At 38.0% G+C, this 25,554-nt stretch overlaps 2 protein-coding genes across 5 annotated transcripts in view; one reads left to right on the top strand and one right to left on the bottom strand.

Annotated features, from left to right (window-relative positions):
- Positions 1-12,220, bottom strand: part of PHKB (phosphorylase kinase regulatory subunit beta) — a 194,881-nt gene extending 182,661 nt beyond the window's left edge. For 2 of the 4 annotated variants that reach the window (XM_007167634.2, XM_007167636.3), the window contains exon 1: positions 12,077-12,219. In XM_007167634.2, coding sequence (XP_007167696.2) covers positions 12,077-12,143 — 67 coding nt within the window. In that variant the 5' untranslated portion in view covers positions 12,144-12,219. Of the gene's footprint in view, positions 1-9,733; positions 9,847-12,076 lie in introns of all 4 variants that reach the window. The other 2 variants (XM_007167635.2, XM_057533263.1) reach the window with 2 other exon arrangements.
- An 84-nt stretch (positions 12,221-12,304) lies between these two features.
- The window catches only part of ITFG1 (integrin alpha FG-GAP repeat containing 1), a 262,527-nt gene continuing 249,277 nt past the window's right edge, over positions 12,305-25,554 (top strand). Inside the window, exons 1-5 of the mRNA XM_057533264.1 lie at positions 12,305-12,660; positions 14,366-14,438; positions 20,074-20,219; positions 21,364-21,421; positions 22,638-22,712. Coding sequence (XP_057389247.1) covers positions 12,453-12,660; positions 14,366-14,438; positions 20,074-20,219; positions 21,364-21,421; positions 22,638-22,712 — 560 coding nt within the window. The 5' untranslated portion in view covers positions 12,305-12,452. The remainder of the gene's footprint in view (positions 12,661-14,365; positions 14,439-20,073; positions 20,220-21,363; positions 21,422-22,637; positions 22,713-25,554) is intronic.

Here is a 25,554-nt window from a genome sequence, read left to right on the forward strand (position 1 = left end):
CCATTTAAAAGATGTTTAACACAAACAAAAGGTAAAGGTCTAAAATCAACTAGCTTATATGAGCCATATTTAAAACAGGCTCAATTTGAATGGAAAAAAATCCCATCAAAGCAGAAAGAATATCAATAGAAATGATTCATGCTCTCTACCAAAGCCTAGCATAATACCAAATGACATTATGTTTAAAAAATAAGACTTCTAAAAAATTATTTTTAAATAAGATATATTTTTAAAATGTATTTAGAAGTATGAAAGTTTGAAATGGCACCCAACGGGGCATGGCTCTATATACTACACTACCTCATGAGCAAAGCCTAATGATTAATGATGCAGAGTGCATGTACTCTAGAGCTCCAGGTTTCTTACTACAAATTTCCAGGTGAAGTCACCTAACAAATCGACAGCTACAAACTGGTTAAAACCTAACAGCGTTGCCCACTTTGGAATCACTCAGACATAGGCTGCTCTGTTGTTCAAAACTTATTTAATATATTGTTTTTGCTTAAGGAGAGAGGCTACCTACATTAAGATAACATTGTCTATGGTCAAATTACATACATATGAACACACACACAGACATATACCTGCACGGAGGCTACTTGAGACCTGAGCCAAAATTTCCATCCTTGAAATAAGATCAGTAAATGCTTCTATGAAAACATTTAAAATCAAACATCATAGTAAGTTTAGAGGTTTAGTCCACTGCCCTTAACTTTTAAAGTGTTAGATTTGCACAACTGCCATTTGGTTACCCAGATGAAAATTCATGACAGAAACATACTCAGAATACAGGAAAAAAAAAAAAGATGAAACTGAAATCATCCTAAACCACAAGCTGTTAAAAGTTTAGATGTAAATTATATTTTTTTAAATTTAAATAATAATAATAAAGAATAAGCTCCCCTACAGGCTGAAAATTCCATGCAAAAAAGAGTCCACTGACTGAAGCTACAGCAAGCCAAGGTCATCTTTTTGGCATACTAATGATTTATAACTATAATCAACCATCAGGTATTTATGATCAAACACATATAAAAAGGACTGTCCAAAGCTCAACTGCCCAATCCTAAACCCTGTGCTTGTCCTTGCCAGTCTACATTCACAGCTTTAGCCACAAGACTCCACCTATCATACAAATAATAACATGACAGTTCATTCCATGACCAGGGCCTATATATTTGCAAAAATTCAAGTCCTATAAGACTTGAATCTTAAATGACTAAAAAGGAAGGCCATGGAAATGGTGTGAAGTTATTAATAATAAAGGGAGTATAACAATTAAAACAATAAGCTTTAAAAATTTTTATATAACAAATTAAAAACTAATGATGTATATTTTGAAAGACAACAAAGAACACGAGATACATAATATATCAGAACCCATAAAAATGGCCAATTTCAATTATACACTTAAAAAGGTTCTCACTGGTTCTATAAGTCACTTAATGTACTGTATCTGTTCACCTACGAAAAGCAACCTCCTCAAGAAATTTGTGAAATATGAACTGAAGGAGAAGCTACGAAATCAAGAAATTAAAAATAAAGAATAGTTCTTTTTAAGGAACTAAGATAAAGTCATATCATTGTTGGTAAAAGAAACTAATAAACTCTATAGGGAATAAAGGAACAAATACTAAAATAAAAAACAGCAACAATTTTTTCACCTTTTTAAAACCACTTCTAATCAAGGCAGCCAAGGCTTATTGTGACAAAAATGAGAAAAAGTATGAATTTATTAAAAACACATCATAGAAAACTACAATGTACAATAACAAAGCATTATCAAATTTTCAAGAACAAGTATATAACATGTGCAGTTACAATTTTCTTTTATGTGTTTTCTAGTCAGGGATTATTTTCAAATCTCTTTTGGGTCTATTTTCAAGACTCAGGAAAAAAAAAAAAAAAAGACATGTCCTAACTGTGTGTTTACCAATAAAAACAAAACAAAACAAAAAACCTTTACATTTCCCACAAACCCAGTATCTTTTTTTTTTTTTTTAAAGTAGAGGGAAGGATTATTTATTTATTTATTTATTTTTGGCTGTGTTGGGTCTTCGTTTCGTGCGAGGGCTTTCTCTAGTTGCGGCAAGCGGGGGCCACTCTTCATCGCGGTGCGCGGGCCTTTCACTATCACGGCCTCTCTTGTTGCAGGGCACAGGCTCCAGACGCGCAGGCTCAGTAGTTGTGGCTCACGGGCCTAGTTGCTCCGTGGCATGTGGGATCTTCCCAGACCAGGGCTCGAACCCGTGTCCCCTGCATTGGCAGGCAGATTCTCAACCACTGCGCCACCAGGGAAGCCCAAACCTGGTATCTTTTAATAGGTAAATCAAATGTCTATGTCTCTTTCAGCCTGAACCAAGAAAAGATATGGCAGCTCCTTGTGTGGTTTTACAGATTATTCCTCAGAAATACAATGATTAATCTCTGCTTTAAAATATGGACAGATTATCATAATGATATAAAAATAAGATATAGATTTATAAGAATTTGCTACATATGCACACAGAAAATTTTCCTGTGTTAAATTTGGGCACATTCCAAAAGTTACTCTGTTGAGTCAAAGATACTGTACAAATGGTAGATAATCAAGGTGGCCACAGTTTCTGAATCAAGACTGATGACAGAGTCAATATTTGTGCTTTCACAGCCCTTCTTTATCAAAGATGGATTGAATGCCCCATATGCCCAGCAGTGTGCATTATGCTAGTTGTTAAACATAGAGATAGAGACATATAGCACATGGCTTCAGCCATTAGGCTGCTCCCTGCCTTCTCACCAACTTCCAATTTATTTGCATGATAGCCAGAGGATCTTCATAAAGTATTACTCAGGTCTTATCACCCTATTATTTCAAATTTTCTATAGTTTTCCCTTCCAATTACAATAAAATCCAAGTACCTTCAAGCCTCCCAGCACCCTGCCCCTCCCAGCCATCCTCTCTTTCCTATTATTGTCATTCACAGTGCTTTGTCCTTTGAGGATACTGTTCTCAAATATCCAGCTCTATCTATCCCCAAGATCCTATCCTAGGACACTCCTCACCCCAGCTTCTCATTTGACTCCTATATCCTCCTTCAGCGCAAATGTCATTTCCACAGATGCCTTCTCTGAAGTGCCACTCTAATCCTGCAGGAAATACGGAGCTCACAAGTGGTGCTAAGCAGAGGAATAATAGGATCAGTTCTTTATCTTAGAAAAATCACCCAGATAAGAACTTGTAGAACAGACTAGCTAGAGAGGTGGTACAATGGGAGGTGATGGCTATAGGTAGCAAAGTTAAGTAGGAAACAACTAGAAGAGGCCAGAAGAGAGTTAGAGACTGCATGTATGCAAAAGCACTGAAGTCATCTTTAGCTTTGCAAAAAGTTCCATCAGGCTCTGAGCTCTCTAAGACCAGTATCATATACAGTCACACCTTGGAATCCACGGGGGATTGGTTCCAGGACCACACCACCGCTGCCAAGGACAACAAAATCTGCGGGTGCTCAAGTCCCTTATATAAAATGGCATGGTAAAATTGATATAGCCACTATGGAGAACAGTATGGAGGTTCCTTAAAAAATTAAAAATAGAACTACCATACAACCCAGCAATCCCACTACTGGGCATATACCCTGAGAAAACCATAATTCAAAAAGAGTCATGTACCACAACGTTCATCACAGCACTATTTACAATAGCCAGGACATGGAAGCAACCTAAGTGTCCATTGACAGATGAATGGATAAAGAAGATGTGGCACGTGTATGCAATGGAATATTACTCAGCCATAAAAAGAAATGAAACTGAGTTATTTGTAGTGAGGTGGATGGACCTAGAATCTGTCACACAGAGTGAAGTAAGTCAGAAAGAGAAAAACAAATACCGTATGCTAACACATATATATGGAATCTGAAAAAAAAAATGATTCTGAAGAACCTAGAGGCAGGACAGGAATAAAGACGCAGACGTAGAGAACAGACTTGAGGACACGGGGACAGGGAAGGGTAAGCTGGGATGAAGTCGGAGAGTGGCACTGACATATATACACTACCAAATGTAAAATAGATAGCTAGTGGGAAGCAGCCACATAGCACAGGGAGATCAGCTTGGTGCTTTGTGACCACCTAGAGGGGTGGGATAGGGAAAGTGGGAGGGAGACGCAAGAGGGAGGGGATATGGGGATACATGTATACGTATAGCTGATTCACTTTGTTATACAGCAGAAACTAACACAACATTGTAAAGCAATTATACTCCAATAAAGATGTTAAAAAAAAAATGGCATAGTACAGTCAGCCCTCTGCATCCTCAAACTGTAGAACCCTCAGATACAGAGGGCCAACTGTATTACACACTTCCCACAACATCAGAGAGGTCCAGTAAACAGTAGCTAATTTGACATGAGTGACAGAAGGGCAGTGAATATCGCCAAGATGCAAACAATAATCATCGGCATTCATTTATGGAATACTAGGCACTATGCATGTTGAAGAAGGGGAAGGCAACAACGGTTGGGAGCTCTGGCTGAGTTTGTATCCTAGCTGTGTGACTTTATGTAAGTTACTTTGCTTCTCTGTCTTTTGATTTTTCAACAGATAGTTAGCAGTCCTACAGCACAGGATTGTTGTGAGATTTAAATGTAAAGCACTTAGAACACTATTTGTCACATATTAAGTACTCAACAAAAAGTAGCTACTGAAATTGTCACTGTTGTCATCATCAACATTGTAATCATTGTTATTATTAGTACCATTACAACCACTAGATACTTCATAAACATTATTTCATCTTCACAAAAGAACTTATGAGGGATATACTATTATCTCCACTGTATAATTACGGAAAGTAGGTGAAAAAGCAGTTCACACAGTTTATAAGTTTCATACTGAGACGTGAGCCTAGTTTTATGAGTCAATATACTAACCACATTACATTATCTCTCAAAAGGGGCAGGAGGGACTAAGATGTGATAAGTAACATGATTTTCTAAGCAATATGATTTACTGAGCATTTATTATCCTCCAAGCACTCTTCTGGGCTCTATGGATACAGGAGTGAACAAAACAGATGAAGTCTCTTCTCTCATATGATACATGAGCTTCTCTATCTCTGTATAGAGAAGCTAAGAGAAAAATATCAAATAGTGAGAGGTATACTAGAGTATCAAAATTAAGAGTGATATGTCTGGGGGCCACTCTGATTGAGTAGGTAAAAAGGCCTTTCTAAGAAGGCTAAGTTTAAGATGTGAACCGAAAAGACAAGCAAAAGGAAGAAGCTGCCCAACCAGCAAGATAAGAGATTATTCCAGGAAGAGGAAATAGCTATAACAGAGAGCCTAAGTGAAAACAAATTGTGTCTTAAGGAATCAAAGCATGCATGGCTGAAGAGCAGTGGGGGAGAGAGGAGTATTCCATGAGGAGATTAGAGAAGCAGGCAAGAGCCAGGTGATTAGGGTCACCCAAGGGAAGGACTGTGGATTTACTGCTAAAGGTAATGAAGGATTTCAGGAAGGTGACATGATCTGACTTATATATTTAAAAGATTCTTCTCACTGCTGGGTAGAGAACAGATTGCAGTGAGGCAAGAATATGAAGACAGGAAACCAGGCTATTTCAGTAGTTTAGATCAGAGATGAAAGTGGCTTAAACTATGGAGCTAGGAGCACAGCTGGAGAAAAATAGGCAGATTTCTGTATATGTTTTTGAAACTGGAATAGAAAAGATTTACAAATGAACTGAATAAAAAGAGTAAAGGAATGAGGAATGACCTCCATATTTTTAGCTTGAGCAACTGGAAGAATATGTTTTAGTTTACTGAGATGGAAAAGATTTACGGAGGCATATATTTAGGGTAGGAATAGGATTAGAAAATAAGAGTTCTGTTTGGGCCAGGTTACATTTGAGATGCTCATCATATATAGCCATATGGAAATTTTCAGCAGGCAACTAGATCAGAATCAGGAATTCTGGGGAGTTCCTCTTACCCTTTCTCTGGCTTTACAGAAGACTGAAGATCAAGAAAACAGTAAGAAGAAAATAGCTTTTATGATGCACAATGTGGTATTCTGTAACAGTCTAAAGCAGTGAGACAAGCCATTGTACTCTTCATGAAATCATTTCACTTATAAAATCTGAAGCATCATCTTTGCTGAGGAGAATGACAGAAAGAGAGTAAGCTTTAAGGTCAGTAAGATTCATGCCAAGGGAGTTAAGCCATATCATATGGCTTCTACTTCCTAAATCGTATAAGATTTCAGGGCAGGACACAGTAAGAAGAGATCAGAGCTCCCAGCAGGATACAGTTAACATAGTGCTCCTGAAAATTCCATCCTACATGAAGGGAACCCATAGCATACCCAATATAAGCCCAAAATCTCTTCTAACTATACACAAAATAATGACTGCTCTCCTTGTTGTCTAATAGGAGTTTCCATGGAAACTGTCAAAAACCATTTCTTTAGACTTGTAATGATTACTGACAAAAACGAAATCGACTTAGATTAAAACGAGAGGTAGATTCTGGTTAATTTGATTCCATCCAATTGTATTTTAGCATGACTAGTTTTCTTAATCAAATGGCTACCATGAGGGTAGATACCGAAATGAGGTAAAGAGATAAGCAACTATGTCTGCTTTTGTAAAATCCTACTCTTAAATACATACCAGCAATATTGTAAAAGACAAACATTTTTTAGGAAAGATAAAGAATAAAATTTATTGGGCAGCTATTAAATATCAAGTGTTTTGCATATAACATCTTGTTTAATCCTCAGAATAATATCTTCAGGTAGGTTTTATTACTCCTACTTTTACAGAGAAGGAAATCAAGTCTCAAAGATGTAAAGTTACTTGCTCAAGATCAAACAAGTATTAAACAACAGAGCGAGGATGAGATTCAGGTATAGCTGAACACAAAATGTGTACACTTTCCTTAGGCTCTTAAAAGGGGCCACAACACATAACAGTCCAGGAGCCTCAGGCCTATGGTCTCTTTAAGCCAAAAGAACTTTATTAATTGGTTGACTATTAAATTAGGCTGAAACAAGGCTGCTATATAAGTGCCTAAAAAGAAGAGGGTGTCAGACACACAAAATAAAAAGTTGAGTTTTGCCCAGAATATACAATAAAACTTTACCAGGTATCGATATGCCCATCAAATCAAATAAATCAAATTAAATTAATCAAAAAACCTAAAAATGAAGAGAAAAACTCAAGTCACATGCTGATAAGCTCACTGAGATACTGATAAACTTACAGAGCCAAGATAGAGATAAGCCAATGATTCATTTTAAGGAATAATTTTAAAAATTATCTTATCATCTAAGAATAAAAGTAAAAATGCCATGACATTTCTTACCTCATCACAAAATGCCATAACAATTACTACAAATAACTGAACTTGTAGTGCCAATGGAATTGCTCTAGCTGATCAACTCTGCTAATCTAAAATATAACTGTAGTAGTCAAATGAGAAATGGAAGCCATCTAAGTTACTGGATGCTACACTCCTTCCCTAATAATTAGTTAATTCATTTTGGTTGTGGAATTTGCCTATAAATTCATTGTCCTGTATGTTTTACCACAAGGCTCTTTAAAGAAAAACCTGGACATCCAGATCTCTTTTTAGATTTAAGCAGTCAAAACAAAAGAAAGTATATTCAACCACAGCACATACGGACACATTAGCATTCAGAGCACAGCTCAAGCATGCACGCATGGAAATGCAGGACACACTAAATTCAATAAAGAGCAGAAATAAAGAAAAACAGAGCAGAAACAAATCCAGGAGGAATAAAGAGGGTTAAAATGCATAAAACGATCTGGGTATATTAGAAACTAATTTTCCAAAATCAAGATACTGGTTTTCACTTTTGGTAACATTAAATAGTTTCTAGCCAAAGGTACCAAGGAAAAGCTCAGCTATAAACCCAGGACATTCTTTAAAATGACTGTTAAATGAAATCACACCATTATACACTCTGCCACAGTGATAACGTCCAAGGAACTACAATAGCAGAAAACAAATCATTTCCAACATAAATGAAGTATTTCTAAATTAGTAAATAAACTATAAATGCAAACCACTCTATTTAACAGATAAAAGTTTTATTTCTTTATAGTTATCACTAAGTTTTGGTTAGATGAACCCCAAGTGTCTATACTGAAAGTAATTTATAAGGAATCCATCTTTTAAATGGCTTATAACGATTAAGTTTGGTATTTTCCTATTTAGTTTCTGGGTGCATTCTATTTTGATTTAATAATATGGTACTGGAAAAACTTCTTGTATATGGTTTTAAACACTCTATGTAATGTTAAGCACAGTTCTTAGGTTTTGAAATTTTCGGGACTATTGATGCATAAAAGCATACCTTTAGCATTCTATTTCCCAGTAACTGCTGAAGGACTTTGTCAGTGCTGAAAACCCATTAAGCCCTTATTAAGAAAGCCAAGATGAAAACGAGAGCCTGATGCTTAAAAGAAAGCACAGTTCAAAGATATATGTCCTCTTGTTCTTAGTTCAAAGATTAAATCAGAAATCAATTGGCAATGTTACATATACTATTTTGTCATTTGGCAGATGACAACTAAAGACATGGGTCATTATTGTTCCTTAAAGTATAAGCTTTGTTTTCTCCTGTTTGTGACTCTTCCGTAAGCTATTTCCTATTTCTTTTCTTCAAGATTTTTCCCCTCCATCTTGCCAAAACAGGGCTTGAAATACAAATGGAAATAAACGGTGGGGGAACCACCTCTGAAGGCTATGGTGAAACCAAAAAGAAAGAATTTTTCACTGTTTGACTGGGTCATCTCACATTTATCTGTTAATGAGTCCTGAGGCTTGAATATTCTGCTTAAGGCACACTAAAGACAAAGCAGCCTCTTGCCAACAGGCTTTTCCCAGTGTTCACACACAAAACAGGTTTTAAATGGCCCAAGGTGGGTCACAACCCACAGAAAAAAGCCTTAAAGACTTCAGTCTTCATTTCAGCTCTATGGCCACTTAACAAAGCCCTTCTCTTCCAGATACATTCAAAGGCCTGTGTTCCTAATGGGAATCCATATATGGTCTTTCCTGGATGCATGGACCTCTTCCAAATTGTTTTCAAGACCCAGGGCACTCATCTGGAAAGCAATTCCACAGCTTTCATCCAGCTTGCAAAGGGTCTCACCAACCTGACAGTCTAAGAGCCACTGCACCAACACCTCCTCCAGCCCTTACACCAGGAAGCCATTGGATGGAAGGCAAAGCACATGGCCTTGAAACATAATAGTCTCAGGACCTGGGGCAACTTGCTTCAACACTGTGGGCTTCCCTTTCCTGTCTATGAAAATGCATATAAAAATACCTACTTCACAGGGAGTTGATGAAGAGAAAATAATTGGGACGCTGACCAAATTTTTCTACTTTATAAAAGTTACTTTCTTATGCAAAAAGACAAAAATTATTGAAGCTTTTTATCTACCCAGGTGATAATTAAGGCTCCCAGATACTGAGGAATTGCCCCTGGTCAAACAGAGCTCGTGTCAAGACAGGGGCTCCACTCTGCACTTCTCATGCTTCTCACACCACAGACCACGTTCACCATACAGTGCAAACTTCAGCCCAATAATAACAGAAATGGTGCTCAGGCTTGGGCCCACCAAAGAGGAAATAAAACCAAAATAATATCATATGGTGACATCAACCTTCAGAAACAAAGGTATTTAAAATTACCAAGTGACCCTTTTAGGGTCTACACACTTACCAGACCTTAAGAAAGCTGGTGGAGAAGAGACGACTGCATCAGGTGAGCTGGCCATTTCAAATTGTTGACTCTAATGATAAGCATCGCAGGCTAAACTACAGCAATTTTCAAAACTGTTTAGTGAAGGTTAGAAGCAATCAGCATTAGATTAATTGAAAGCAGTGTGAGCAGTTATTAACATGATGCAGTGTGCAACAAAGGCAATAATTGAGGTTCATTATAATTTTATTTTCTTTTATAACTTGAAAATTTGATTTTCTTTGCTTTGATAAATTACATTTGCTTATATGGATGAGGCAGGAAATATATAATGACCACTTATTAAACATTACGTAAGAGTAGCATCGAGTAGCTCTACTGAGCAGTGAAGTGATTATGCTACTATGTAACAATGCTCAGAACTTTGCAGTGGCATCTATATCATAGTCAGGTTAGTCCAAGTTTCAAACAAAACTCACTTTATATACTCCTCTAAAAGTAACAAACAGAATCAGGGTGATTGCTTTTAATGACACAGGAAGTCAATGATTCACTGAAGAAAGTTTATAGTCTACACATCACAGCTATCAGAAGAATCTGAAACCTCAACTAATTTGGAGGGATGACTTCAAATGGTATCTCTTTTATTGCTATGATGTAAACATATAGGAACATCCAACATTTATATAATACACTCAACTACCTTGTACATGAAACTGGATTTAAGTGACTGCATTCAACAATAGTTAAATAAAATTTGATTTTTTTTTTTCTCAGTAAAGAAAGAGAAGGTAGGTTTTCAAAGCTTACTGTTATGACACGCAGTTCAGAGAAAATTAAGACTGGAGAAGAAAATAAACCCTATACGTTTATTAGAGGAAAAGAGAAATGCTGTAAAAATATATGTTGAGGGTAGAGCTCAGTTTCCTGTAAGAAAACTCCAGTTACTCTCTTTGACCGGAAATTATCAACTCAATAACCCTTTTTATAGCCCAAATAGACTCACTGTTAGTGGTCAACTCAATACTTCAGTATGACACAAAAAGTTTGAGAAAAATGTGAAACAGAAATATATGTGACTATTCTAAGTAACTGTACTAACACTAAAATGTACTAAGGACTAGTTTTTGAAAAATTCTCTCATACTTATGGTAGTTTTGTTATAACCCTAAGTAAATAAGTGCACAACTATTTTTAAGGTTTAAAAATAGAATGGAATAAGCAACAAAGATTGGGTGGATTTCTCCTGTACGATTTATGAAATTAGATACTTTCTTCAAAAAAAAAAAAAAAAAGACAGCTAAGAACTCTCTTGTCTTCTGCACAACAACTAAGAACTTCATGAACGGGAAAAGCCAAAATATAATGGGGTAGTATTAGCTGAGGGAAAAAAAACAAAACCCTTAATACCAATGCAGATGCATAATTAGTCTTCCTAGGGCTACGTCTTTCAATGTTATCAGATTATCGACTTTGACATTATCATCTCCCAACACTAATTTATATAGTAACAACAAGCCTTCAAAAGGGAAGATTCTTAGATGAAGACTTGTCATTCCACCATCTTTCCTGTTTATAGGAACACTTTTTAGCTCGAGATTACATCCAGCCAGCCAGGAATAAGAGAAGTTTCAATCCTGGCTGTCAGATGAGTTATCAGCCACAAGTGCTAACTTCAACGTGTGACTTTGCAATTTGAACAAGTCAGTTCAGGACACTGTAACTGTATAACTGCCTGCGCAGCGTGTTCTGACCTAGGTGACCTCGGGTTTGGGAGCCACAACTGGGAACTAGGCGTCCTGGGGCCACTTGCCCAGGGAAGGGGCCCACTTCCTTCTGAGTCCTAACTATGCTCACCGTGACCCCCTTCGTGGCCTGAGGCCCTGTCTCCCTCAATTTCTGCCCCATAGATAACTGGCTAGATCTCAGAACTTGTAATGTGAAAAGGAGATACGAAATAAGGCAACAAGCAGCCGCCAGTTTTCTAGGACCAGACCCTAGTCATATGTAAAAATGAAGCTATCTGACTTTCGGGGAGGAATACAGACAGGGAGGGCACTCCCGGGAATGTGGTCACCGCCTGATTTCTAAGAAGACTCCAGGAGAAGTCGGCACCACCACCTACTTTTCGAGAGGGAACACACACTAAATATAGTTGGGGAAGCAAAACGGAGCAAAGGTGGGACCACCACCTAATGGGGAAAGACATCAAGAGGAAGCCAGGGACCACCGCCTGCTTTCTAAGGGGAAACACGCGGGCACAGGTTCATTCCAGGAATCCCACCTGCCTCCTGCCCAAGGCTCTTGAGGGGGAGTACCCTCTACGGTGCGGGGGGGAAAGGGTGGCGCCCCAGCCAGCCAAACCTGAGCGCTTGATCCGGGCTCTTCGCTCCAAGACCTTCCAGCTCACTTCGTCCAGGAGCCCCGCCATCACGCTCAGGCCGCCGTCTTGGCCACCGCCCCCGGGGCCGCCTGTCAGCTCCTCCCGGCCGGCCCCGCCCCCCCGCGCGACACTGTCGGGAGGCGCAGCGGCCGGAAGTGAGCGCGAGGGCGAGCTTCAACCTAGCTTCGCGGCCTCCCGAGCGTCAGAGGGGCAGCCCTACGGGAGAGTGAGACGGGGGCCGGCCGCGGTCGTACGGGCGTCGGGGCTACGCTCTTTCTCTCTCGGCCAGCGGCACGGTGCTTTCCGGCTGCCGTCAAGCGCAGCAGGGGGCCGGTGGGCGAGGGCCGAGGGGCTGCCATGGCGGCGGCACGCCGGCTGCTGGGCTCCTGGGTGTTGCTGGCGCCGCTGCTTGGGGGGCTCGCGCTGCTGGGAGTCGGGCCGGTCCCGGCGCGGGCGCTGCACAACGTCACGGCCGAGCTCTTTGGGGCCGAGGCCTGGGGCACTCTGGCAGCCTTCGGAGACCTCAACTCTGACAAGCAGACGGACCTCTTCGTGCTGCGGGAAAGTCAGTGCTTGCCCGGCCCTCCCTCTGTTCGCGTGCCCCTCCCGGTGTTCCCTACACCGCTTGCCCGGATGCCCGGTCCTCCTGCATTTCCTGGCCCTTCTCGCCCAGTCCTGTCTCTCCCCCTTTATTTCCAGCATCATTGCAGCTTGCCTGTTTTTTCCATCTTTTCCAAACCCAGGTCCTGGCCTGACCACTCCACAGTTTGATCCACCCCCGCAAGCACTGGAAACACCCCGGTTTTTTGGGTTTTTTTCCTGAGACCACCGCGGCCGTCACTCACGCACCCCGCCCTTCTCATGGAATCACCTGCCTTCCAAAGTCCTTCCTAATTCCTAGTAGTCTTTGTAGCTTGCCTTTACGTTCCCTCCCAAGGCCCCTTCATTCCTGTCTGCTGTATTTCCTCCAGTCTCCCTTCCCCTTTGATGAACTGGAAAAGGTGCGACTTGACAATTTACTCTCTTAGAGGACTTCTCTCTCCCTCTTCATTTACCTTGTTCACCCTCCCCTCCCTTTGTCAGGGTCCTAGCTTTCTTAGAAACTACTGTTCCTTCCCAAGGCCCTAAACACTCCACAGTTCTCACAAGTATTTCGCAGGTATTATTAATAAACCCAGTGTCTCCTTGGAAAAGGATTCTCAAACTGCAGGTTTTTCTCCCTTCTGGGCTGCCCTAGTCTTTTGTGTGCAAAAGACTTCCTTGCTCTGGCCACCACCCTAGTCTTCCAAATCTCTGTTTTCTTTTCCAGCTTGAGATTCTTGGGAGTTCTTTGCTTTAACCATCACTAAACAAACTTTTCTTTGTAAATCTTGATGCTGACAATGGGCATTAGAGGGTCTTAGTATTCTCTAGTACCCACAAAGCAGGTACTGTTTAAGGTCAAGGCTGTGAAAGAAGGAAGTGAAGCACTTACAGAGTTTGACAGGATCTTGGCCCAGATCTCTTGGAGTCCTTCTCAGGACTCCAGAGCCTCTTGTGGACCTTGGGTATTTCCCCTATCTTTGTATGACTCCATGTATTGCAAGAAGGGTGCATACTGCCTAACCTATAGCCACTCCACCCAAACTGGAGACAGAGATTTTCCCCTTAACTTTAAAGATGCCCTGTGTTTGACTAAACAATTTCAAAAATCTGTTCCAGTGAGTGCTCATTGAGCTCCAAAAATGCATCAACCTGGAGGATGGTTCTGTAGGAGCCACAAGAGGGTAGTCTTGGAGGATTCAGCTTTTTCTGCTTAAATATGACATCATGTCCTAGTTACTAGTCAGATACCTACAGTAGGAGTTTCTGTGTCCTTGGTGTGATGCATCCGTGCAATGGACTGAACAGCCTTATGAGAGGCTGAGTTGTTAGGTTTGGGGAAGACAAGACTTAACACATAGTATAGTTATAAGGCATATTCTTTATATGCTTCCTTTAAGTCAATCAGTCTGACTCCTGGCAGAAGCCATTGGCTTCAATTTGCCTTGACCAACTACCTTTTTCCTTGTTCATCCTCTAGTTTCCCTGCTGCTTTGAATATCGAATTTGTGATACACTGTTAGGAATCTCCATTCCATTAGTCTAATAGGACCAACCTTGAGAGGGCAGACGAACTGGAGTAAAATAAAAGTTTTCTTGTTGAAAACAGTGCCCAGAAAGCTTCTTGTAACCACTGATTGTATGTCTCACTGGGAAGCATTTTTCTAATGTATACTCGCTTCTTTTAGGAAATGATTTAATCGTCTTTTTGGCAGACCAGAGCGCACCCTATTTTAAACCCAAAGTAAAGGTATCCTTGAAGTAAGTACAAATGTATTTGTTTCTGTAAAACAGTCGTTAGTGTCATAATAGATACGCAATAACTAGTTGGATTGTCTTTGAAATCAATTTTACTCTAAAGTGGTGTTGTGATACAAGACCACTAGTTATGAGGTATGAAGCAAGTAATTTGTTAGGAAAATTAGTGAGCATACCAAAGTTTAAAAATGATTTGCTTTAAAAAATAAATAATTTTGAGTGGAACCAGGTCTGTTCCTACATAAACACCTTTCAGTCCCTTGCAATCTGACATGCTTTCTTGAATGTCTTGGGGTTTGTCCCTCATCCTGAGTGTGCCTGTGGGAGCAGCTCAGTCACAGGCTCATGAGGTCAACTTTGTGTTTTGTGGTCTGAGGGAGGAGTTTGCAATGGGGTCAATGACCTCTGTTCTAATTTTTCATTTATTGACTGATAGGTGGTGACTGCTAGATAACTCATAGGTTGATTTTGAGGAAATTCAAATCAAACTGAATTTTTTAGATGTTCAAATAATAGTTCTATTTTTTTTATATGACTGGCATTGCATGAAACACAGTGACCTTCATTGATAGTGAGCCAACACAGTTTTGAAACTATAAGAAACAAGAATCGATCACTGTCTGGAGGAAGAGATGAGTCAGTGCAGGCTAAAGTGGCAGCTTCTAGAAAGTTATGGGACTTGTGCTTGACCTTAAGATAAGTAAAATTTAGGTGAGGGCTTTCAAGTTTCAGGACACAGCATTAACAAGAGATGGTAGTAAAACCAGCAGGTTGTGAAGAGGAGGTGGAAAGGTTTGCCTGACGGAAGTGTAGGGTATACTTTGGAGAGTTATGGACTAGGAAGATGAGATCAGGGCAGACTAGGAACCCTCATAAATATCAGAAAGAATTGACCTCAATCCCAAGAAAAGTGGGGAATCATTACAGGTTCTTGTTTAAAGGAGAGGTGGTGAAAACGGTATTTTAAGTTGATTTGATTTACTCGTTAACCATGTGCAGGATGAATTAGTATGTAGAAAGATCAGAGATTACTTTGGAAACTGTTCAAAAAATTTAAGAAGTCCCCATATGGGGTAATGAGTGCTCAGATTCTACAGTATTTAACTTAAACTCAGACATATGTAAAAAAATATTGGCCTTGAGTTAGAACATTGAGGCGTTGAGGGGAAAGTTATAGATGGATAAACAGGAGATTATCCCTCTTGAGAAATGTTCCTTGATACTGGATGTCAGCATGCTTGGAGTGGGGAGGGAACAGAAGTTGATAAATACTACATCCAAGAAATGAACTGCCTAGAAGTGGTTTTTCATGGAAGATTAAAAGTTAAGGAATTTGTGGGCTATTAAAGACTTGGGTTCCACTGAGTTTTTAAAAAATCCCAATTTTTCTTTGACTAATGTAATGTTTTATATACTTATAAAATTTAGAAACTCTTGTATTTATTTAGTATAGTTTTCAAAAACTAACTGTCCTTCACTGTTTTCTTCCCCCTCTCCCCTGTTCCTCTCTCAAATGCAACCACTTTTAAAACTTTGAGCTGTTTCTTCTGATGTTTATTTCCATATTCTAAAATAAGTTTTTATACTGTAATTTCTTGAGTTACCATCTTCATCTCTTGGATTTTTTGTTAGCATAGACAAAGATTTAGCATCTTTAAATTGGCTCCATCTCCATATAGTTGTATCATATTTTAGCTTGGTCAGTAATCATTGTATAAATTCTGGCCGTGTAGATTATGTGTACTTCAGAGCCAAGCAGTATACATTATTTCATTTCTCTATGGTTTTTCCTCCAAGAGTAAATGATTGTTTTTTAAAAAATAAATTGCACAGTTTTCTGTGTACATATCCTTAATTGCTTTGCAGATGTTCCATCATACCTGCCATATACCTGTTGTGCTTTTTTTTTCCCCATTGAGTCCTCTGCACTCCTCCCCAATCTGAATTCATTCTCTAGGCCTTCTGCAGAGTTACTGTTTGGAGACTTTCCCTTTGTCATTCTATGTTTGATCCCTATTTCTTGGATCCTGTGCCATTTTGTTCTTTGCTTCTTCATTTACTTCACTGGAGTGTATCCTTCAAGAAATTCCTGAGAAAGGATGCATGGGTATGTCCCTCCATTTCCAAAACCTTTTTCTTTTTTTTTTTTTTTTTAAATTATTTATTTATTTATATATTTATTTATGGCTGTGTTGGGTCTTCGTTTCTGTGCGAGGGCTTTCTCTAGTTGCAGCAAGCGTGGGCCACTCTTCATTGCGGTGCGCTGGCCTCTCACTATGGCGGCCTGCGGAGCACAGGCTCCAGACGCGCAGGCTCAGTAATTGTGGCTCACGGGCCCAGTTGCTCCGCGGCATGTGGGATCTTCCCAGACCAGGGCTCGAACCCGTGTCCCTTGCATTGGCAGGCAGATTCTCAACCACTGCGCCACCAGGGAAGCCCCCAAAACCTTTTTCTACTCACTCTTTGATTGGCCTGTAGTCTTCTAGCGTCATCGGTTGCTGGTTTTAAATCCATTGCTATTCTTTTTCCTAATCCTTCAAATATGACTTATTTTTAATTTTTGAAACTATTAGGGTCTCTTCTTTATCCTTTTTCTCTGAAATTTCATAATATGTCTTGGTGTAGACTATTTTTCATTCATTACTCTAGCCTCCCTTCAAGCTGGAGGCTTCTATACTTGGGGCCTTTTTGAAATGTTCTTATATTATTTCTCTGATTATTTTTTTGTTTTCTCTTTCAGGAATTCCTACTAGTTGTTTATTGGACTGCCTAACTCCATCCTTTATTTCTTTATTTCATTTGTGTTTTTGTCATTTTGTGTCTTTTTCCCCCCGGGAAGTTTTCTTAATTTTATCTTCAGCCGTCTATTGAATATTTTTATGTTAGCTGTCATATTTTTTTTTTTATCTCCAAGAAGTTTTCTTTGTTCTCTTATTGTTCTTTTCTCTTAGCATGCTGTTCTTTTTTTTTTTTTTTAATGGCTGTATTTATGTCTTCAGGTGTGGTTTTGAAGTTTTCTTTTGTTTCCTCTGTTATCTCTGTTTTTTTCAGATTCCTTATTGCTATTTGTTTTGGCTCTCTTTAATACTCATAGTTTTCTTTAAAAGGCAGGTAACTCTTTATTATGCTATATTAAGAATAAGGTACGAAAGAGCTAATTGGAAACTCTGCGTAATGGGACTTACCTCCTGTCTCCTGCCCTGTGGATATGTTCCTGGCTGACTGGCATCCTAGGAATTTGGCAGAGTTGGGGGCAAGGACCAAACTGTTCCTTTGTAGACTTTTCAGTAACTCCCTGTTTTTAGCCTAAGGCCAATATCTTACCCTCTCCTGAAACTTACATCTCTAATGCCTGAAACTTCCCAGAAGTAAACTACTTGGTTGTTGGCATGCTGAGCAAGAGGGACCATCACAGAAAAGGTGTTTTCAGCCTTACACTTTACTTTGTCTTCTGCTATTTCGGATGACTCCAAATTCTGAGGCTTTCAGAGGTTCTTCAGGGCAAAAAGCTTCTTGAGCCTTTTCTCCAAGCACTTCAACTTATACAGTTGACCATTGAACGACATGGGTCTGAATTGCATAGGTCCACTTACATACAGATTTTTTTTTCATTAAATACATACTGCAGTACTACACTGTCCCCAGTTGGTTGAATCTGTGAATGTAGAACCAAGGATGTGGAGGACCAAGTATAAAGTTATACCAGCTATGGATTTTCAACTGCAAGTGGTCAGTGCCCTTAACCCCACGTGTTCTTCAAGGGTCAACTGTAGTTTTCTTGCCCTACTAAGGCAGATCCTTTCATGATCTCTTTGTCTTTGAGGGTTATGCTCTTTTTTAAAACAGAAATTCATTCCATATCATTTTAGTAGGTTCTTGAAAGAAGAAGAGATAAATTCATGTGTCAGTCTGTTATTTTGTAAAGTTCGAATTCCTTTTTTTTTTTTTTTTTTTTTTTTTGGCTGCACCCTGCAACATGTGGGATCTTCCCTGACCAGGGAACGAACCCACACCCCCTGCAGTGGAAGCACAGAGTCTTAACCACTGGACCACCAGGGAAGTCCCTCGAATTCCTATTTTTACAGCCATTTAAAGGGCAATTTTAGGAATAAAATCTGCTCAGGTTAAGTTCCCATCTAGTCCTTTGTAATATATTACTGTCTATTTCAGGGTACTTTTTGACTCCAAATCATTAATTTATTTGAACAAGTATTACTGCCAGGTATGTGCAGTATATGTATGACTGCACATGCATACATACACAGGTACACATACAGAGGTATACACTTACATGCAGCTTGCTACATAGTAGCATGTGCAGTTGCTATATCATCATTTTTAAAGACCAGCTATTTTTCATGGAAAGGTTAAAGTATTGTTGGAATTCTTTGAGGAAACTGGCATTACAAAAAATATTTTATCATAATGAGGATCAATTTTAGAGGCCAACACAACTGAATTTGAATTCCAGCTATTCCATTTAACTAGCTATTTAACAATGAAAGCTACTTCAACCTCAGTTTTCTGGTCTGTTCAGTGAGAATTACGATACCTATTTCAGGTGATGGAGATTATCAGATAATAGCTATTAAGTACTTGATGTAATATCTGAGACATAGTAAGTAGCTGCATTAAAATAAAGCTATTATTATGTTGTTTTTCTTAATTATTCTTACCCTTGTCAGTATTTTCCTCATTTTCACTTTAAGTAAAACCTATTATATATATTTTTATATTCTTGATGCCGTTCAGAAAATAATTATGTATAGGCTGTTTGGAAACTTACTGTCTTGCTGTTTGTTCTTAAGTAGAATTAAATGTAAATTGAATTTAAGGCCTATTTTTTGATTGGGTCACTCAGACAACATTATGACAAGACTCCAGAATGTTTTGTTAAGTTTTCAAGGTTAATATAAACCATTTTAGAATATTTTATTATTAAAAATGTAGAATTAAGTATGTATGTTTTGATAGTGTATTGCCAGGTTTGGTCAGAAAGAACTTATTTTTCATTGTGAATCTTGAAATAAAATGACTAGTTTTCACTGTAAATTTCAAATCTGCATTAAAATCTAAAATTAAGTAATTTATAGATAATATCTTTTATAAAATGACAGTGATACCCCTCAGTGCTTTAGCAATTGATAATGAGCCTTCATTTATGTTACTTTTTTTTTTTTTTTTTTTGGCCACATTGTGCTACAGTTCCCTGACCAGGGACCTAACCCCCACCCCGTCATTGGAAGCCCGGAGTCTTAACCGCTAGACTGCCAGGGAAGTCCTTTGAGCCTCCATTCGTATAAACACCATCCATATGTCCTGGTATCTTTGATAAAAGAACTAGGTGAAAGGATTAAACCAATGCTTGAACATAAAACTGTGCTTCCTCTTAATAAATATTTCAGCTTTTTCTTGTTTCTTAAAACCGTCTGCGTTCATCCTGAATTCTTTCATAGACCAAAGAGGCCTACATACATAAAGGATGATAAGCTATTAAAGAAGAGATTGTAATTAATCAGTTCTGTGAATTTTTAAATTTTGCATTGAAAATATTTTTGTATGGTATAAATATAGAAGTGTCCTTTTCTATTATAGCTCTACTGGAATGTTTGTTTATTAAAATGTTTGTTTCTTTTAGGAATCACAGTACATTGATAACAAGTGTAGTCCCGGGGGATTATGATGGAGATTCACAAATGGATGTTCTTCTGACATATCTTCCCAAAAATCATGTCAACGGTGAATTAGGAGCTATTATCTTCTGGGGACAGAATCAAACCTTAGGTGAACTTGTTTTAAGAGTTTTTAATATTTATCACTGGATATTAAAGGAAAAATATGCCTGGTATTCTTAGGTAAATGTAACAAAAATAATGTTCAGAAATCAGTTCAAAAATGCAGTTCTTGAGTGTCAGTAATTGTCTCTAAAAACTTCTTTAAAAGTCTGTTTTCTGGTTCTTCTTTTTCAACCTAGAACTGGTCTGCAGTCAACTCCAGGGAACAAAATCCACTCTGTTAGCTTAAGGAAGAGAGAATTTATTAAAGGGTTTTTATGCTTTACAGAGTTATTGTGATGGCTAAAGAACACACACGAGGTTGAACTTTCAGGAACAATCCTCAAAGCCTTCAAAGAAGCTACTGCCTTTTTACCATCAGAAAGTGGCCAGTTGCACAACAGGTGCCAGAATGACACTTGCTCACCAGCAAAATGGATGCCATGCACCCTCCCTCTTAGTACTTACAATTCAGTGATCAGACATTAAGACAGAAATGGCAGAAACACAGCCTTCACCTCATTCCTGCCTTGGCAAAACTCACCATATCTAATTAGCAAGGCTTACTTTTTATTTAGAATCTTAAATGCAAGAGAAATGCTATTTTTGGTTTCTAGTCTCCCCAGTACAGGAAAGCACAAAAAGTTTAGAGTAAAAGTTGAGAGTCAGTCTACCATATCTACCCACAAATCTTCGTCTTATCTGAAAAGCCAATTAATTATACCTAAATGGACACCTTTGTTCATGGAGCCAGACTGAAGAAAGGAGGAGGAGAGGAGGGCATGGACGTTTTAGAGTCTAGTAGTTTTGCATGTATTGGGTTCTTTATATCAAAACCTTAATTGTCAACTGCTCTACTGCTAAATTGTATATAAAGAAGACTCATCTAAGAGATTTTCAAAATGAAGACTCGAAGTTATTGTAATACTGGTCTTCACTGTAGAATAAACTCTCCCAATAGTTTATCTTTACAAACTTGATGTCCATTTAAGTTAGAGTTATAGTGTCTCATTAATGCTAATAGTTGGAATTAATTAGAGATGAATTTTGAAAAGAATGAAAGGGTATTTTTCCCTAAGTGCAAACATCAAAAATAATGTGTTATAAAATGCCTTTTCATTTATATATTTTCTTTTCTTTTTTTTTTTTAACAGATCCTTGCAATATGACCATACTCAACAGGACTTTTCAGGATGAACCATTAATTATGGAGTAAGTATGTGCTTGCTTCCCTTTGAATGATTTTAAACTTACAAACATAAAATCTTTCACATAGGAAACTACTTTGCTAAGTTGTATTGACTCTAAATTCATTCTCCCTTTAAAGCTGATAGGGACCTGTCCTCTTAATTATATATTTATTTGCCATGATGGAAGAAAGAGAAAGGTGAAATTCATTATTTTGCAAAGAGGGAGAGATTTGTCTTTTTGGTTTTGTTTGAAAAGCTTTGAATGTGTCCATGATGGATCTTTGTTGATCCTAGCCATGTCATTACTCAAAGAACTAAGATAACTGTTTTTGGATAAAACTGTTAGTGCTTGATTGACAGATAGGAAGGGTAGAGGATTTCCTCTAGAGACTTAGAAAGATTTCTATCTTAAGGAGAAACTTTGTCCTTTTCACAACTCTTCCTTAGTATTATCATTTATCTCCTCAAAGTAGACTCATGTACCAGGATAAAGTTAATCCAAATTGCTGTTAGGATTCTGGTAATGATGTAGATATCATTTTGGGGAGTAAACAATGTATAGCCACATTCTTGTTTCCAGTGCTGCCTTTTGTACAGTTATTAAAATCATAGTCATACATCAATAGGTCAGTAACCATTAGAAGTCTGAACTTTAATTCACGGATTAATCTTTTTAAAGGTGCTCAGCTTGATTTCTTTTATAATTGGGTGTTTTTCATTGTTGTTACAATATTCAGTGGCTCGCATAAATTTTTATACCAACTAGGGATTACTTTTGTGGGTTATTTCTCCTAAGCCCATCTGACTAAATAAGGAGGGTCATGAGTCTGAATTAACAGTCTCCTTATCACTCAGAGACAGGCTAGGCTATGTGGAGGTTACAGACAACACCAAAATCTCACCACAAAAGTTTATTTCTTGCTCACACTGCATGTCCAGTGTGGGTCAGTGATAGGCTCTTTTGCCAGCTCTCAGAGTGTCTTACAGGCCTCGTCGTCTGTGGAGCCGTACCATCATGTTCTTCTCATTGCCAAGATGACTGGAGGGTCCAATAATGAAAATTAAACACTTTGGCCTCAGAGTGAAACATGCCACTTCTGACATTCCATTGATTGCAACAGATACTGACTGTTGTATGTCTACCACACCTCCCCAAAGTTTTTTTTTTTTTTTAAACTAAATTAGAAGTGAGAATTTAATAAAATAGCTGCTTAATGTTTTTAATGTTTTCTTTTTAGCTTCAATGCCGATTTAATTCCTGATATATTTGGTATCACAAATGAATCCAACCAGCCACAGATACTATTAGGAGGGTGAGTAAATATTATTATATCCATGTAATTAATTGTACATGTTGCTGCTGGAGGGACTGTGTATCTATGTGAACTGATTGCTTTAACCGTTGGGGGAAAAACCCCAGCTCATTGGAAATCCTTGTTTAAGATTTTTAAAAGGACATTTGGTCAACATACAAGCTTTCTCAAACACTGTGGATTTGATCTGCAACTGGTTTCTGTGTAGAGCCAGTATAATCCTTTTATCCCTCTGGAAATTAGAGATACAAACTTTGCAAGTCCCCATTTAAATATTGGTTCATTGGATGTTTTTAGAAATGGAAAGATTTAATTTAAATAGTATGCATAGCTGCCGTCTTGATTGAATTCTCTACCTTAGTCATGTTAGCTCCCAGATGTTCATTGATAAGCCTTGTTCCTTCTTTGTTCAATGAGCAATTAATAATTGCCTGAAAATATAAACATTCCTTCTCTAAGCTCTGGAAACTTTTCCACGTATACTCTATCCTTGACCAGTTTGTATGCTAGGATTCTCTTATTATCCAAGAATGCCATTCTTAGGGAAAACTGCCTGGAATCTTGCAATTCAAAAATCTCCATTATAATTCCTCTAGATTTAAATAGAACTGTCTTCCTAACACAAGAATTCATGATAGCAAGATACTTTTCATGAGATACCTTCAACTTGGTTAATTTTTTCTGTATTTGATAAGGCAAACATTTTAAGAGTACAGAACACATTTATTTTTTTGACTTTCCAGCAAGTGCAGAGAACCACCTTTATCAATCTGTCTTCCCAGCTACTATAAATCTAATGAATTTTCCCTCTGTGTTTTGGAGAAGTAATGTATTTTTATGATTAGTTTCTGAAATGTGATGCACAGGCACAAAGACAAGTAAATTATCAAAATCTGAGCTATTCTGAGGTGAAACTGTTACATTTCCTATCACTTTTTCTTAAAAGTTTTCCATAAAGAATATGAGTGTTTTTATGCTAGTCATAGTGACCTTTGAAAGACTTACTGTGAATCTTTAATGAGAAACCTGTTTTTTCCTCAAGCTTTGAAAAATACCTGGAAGAGAACCCTGCTTTAGAGACCAGCTGGATGGAGATCTTGCTTTGCCTTTGTGGCCATGTCTGGGAGGAACTGAGTGTGGGTGGGCTAGGGGAAGGCACAGGTGACTCCTACCATAGCAAGCCCTGCTTGTTTGTCTTGGGTAGACATGTGATTGAGAATGTGATGGTGACTTCTGGCCTGGTTTATTTCATGGTAATCTCCATTTTAGTGAAAGAAATACTTAGAATATTTTTAATATGATGTGGTTGGACCTTTGGAAATTTAAACTTATGAAACAGCTATTGTAGATAATTGAAGAAGTAAAAACTACTAGATATTGTGTGATAATGTCATAGCTTATTTATTTGTTCTGAATTCTATGTTAGATTTTTTTTCCTCTGATGCTTCTTTAAAAACTTATTCTGCCTAAAGATATATTCACTTTTATTTTTTATACATTATTCTCTGGCGTACTACAGTATACTGGAGTAATTCTCTACTATTTTATGATATTTCTCATTTAAACTTCAGTTACAGATTAAACAATAGTGGCTAACCATATTATAGGTAACAAGTTTGTATCCAAGATTTGTCCTGTTACCTTTGTCCTGATAACTTTTTAAATGAGGTTATAAAAACAGACAGAAAAGAATTTTTGTCAAGAGCATTGTTAGGATGACTATTGCTAGCATTATCATTATTCTGACAACAGAAAGCTGAATATGTCTCTATGAGGGCAAGCATTAATATGTTACTAAAATAAGAAAAATGTATTTCACCATATCAATTTTATGTTACAGACATATGATTAGGTGTATAAGTGAAAAAGCCATTAGTATTGACATTTTGGACCATTTGCATGACTTCTGATTGGCAGCCCAATCTTATCTATTAAGGCATCTAACCAACTTTTGCAACTTAAATATTATGCTTATTTATGCCAGACCCATGATTATCTTAAATTTAATTAAATTTGGCTAGCACCTTAATTTTATAGGAAATTTTGCAATGATCTTTAAATAGCATGCTAAATGCTCCCATGGAATTGTGCTGGAAAGCCCATGGCTTTAAGTGGCCCAGTATAGGCATGGAAACAGGAGATTGCCCACAGGTAAAACTAGCATGATCAGTTTGGCTGGAGTAAAGGTGCAGATGGTCAGCCTAAGCTGGAAACAGTGATAGGTAGAAGAATCCCTTTTAATTGGTACTGTGGTGGTTATCTGATAGGGACAGGAAGGGTGCTAAACCTCTGCTGAGGTGCCAGAGATAATTGAAGTGTGTTAAATGTACAAAGGTGAGGATTCAGTTTGCGCCTCCACCTCACTTTTTAATGACTTGAAATAATGTAATAATGTGCCACATTACTTAGAAATAACACCTAGCTATTAAGTGTTAGAGCAGCTTTTGCAGTGATTAGGTTATCATTAATGAGCATTTTCTGTAAAAGGGTATTTGAAACTGATGTTGCATAAGCATTCAGGATATTGTTTTTAGTATTGACGTGAAAACACTTGTACCTGTAATTTTAATCAAAGCCAAATGTAATGTTGGTCTGTTCATATTTTCTGTGACTCATATACTGAATTCAAACACATTCAAACTGGGTCAGGCCCAAGTTGTATACCTGGGAATATTAATCCAGGTATGTGACAAACAAGCACTTTTGCCATACTCCATTTACTTTACAAGCATTTGCATGAATATTTTGAATGGAGTATTAATGGCACTGAAAGCAGCCATTTTTAACTAATTTATGTGAGTGGATATTTTTCCTCCATTAGCAGAAAAAACTATCTTCTATT

Source organism: Balaenoptera acutorostrata, chromosome 19, assembly GCF_949987535.1.
Source record: "Balaenoptera acutorostrata chromosome 19, mBalAcu1.1, whole genome shotgun sequence".
Taxonomy (NCBI): domain Eukaryota; kingdom Metazoa; phylum Chordata; class Mammalia; order Artiodactyla; family Balaenopteridae; genus Balaenoptera; species Balaenoptera acutorostrata.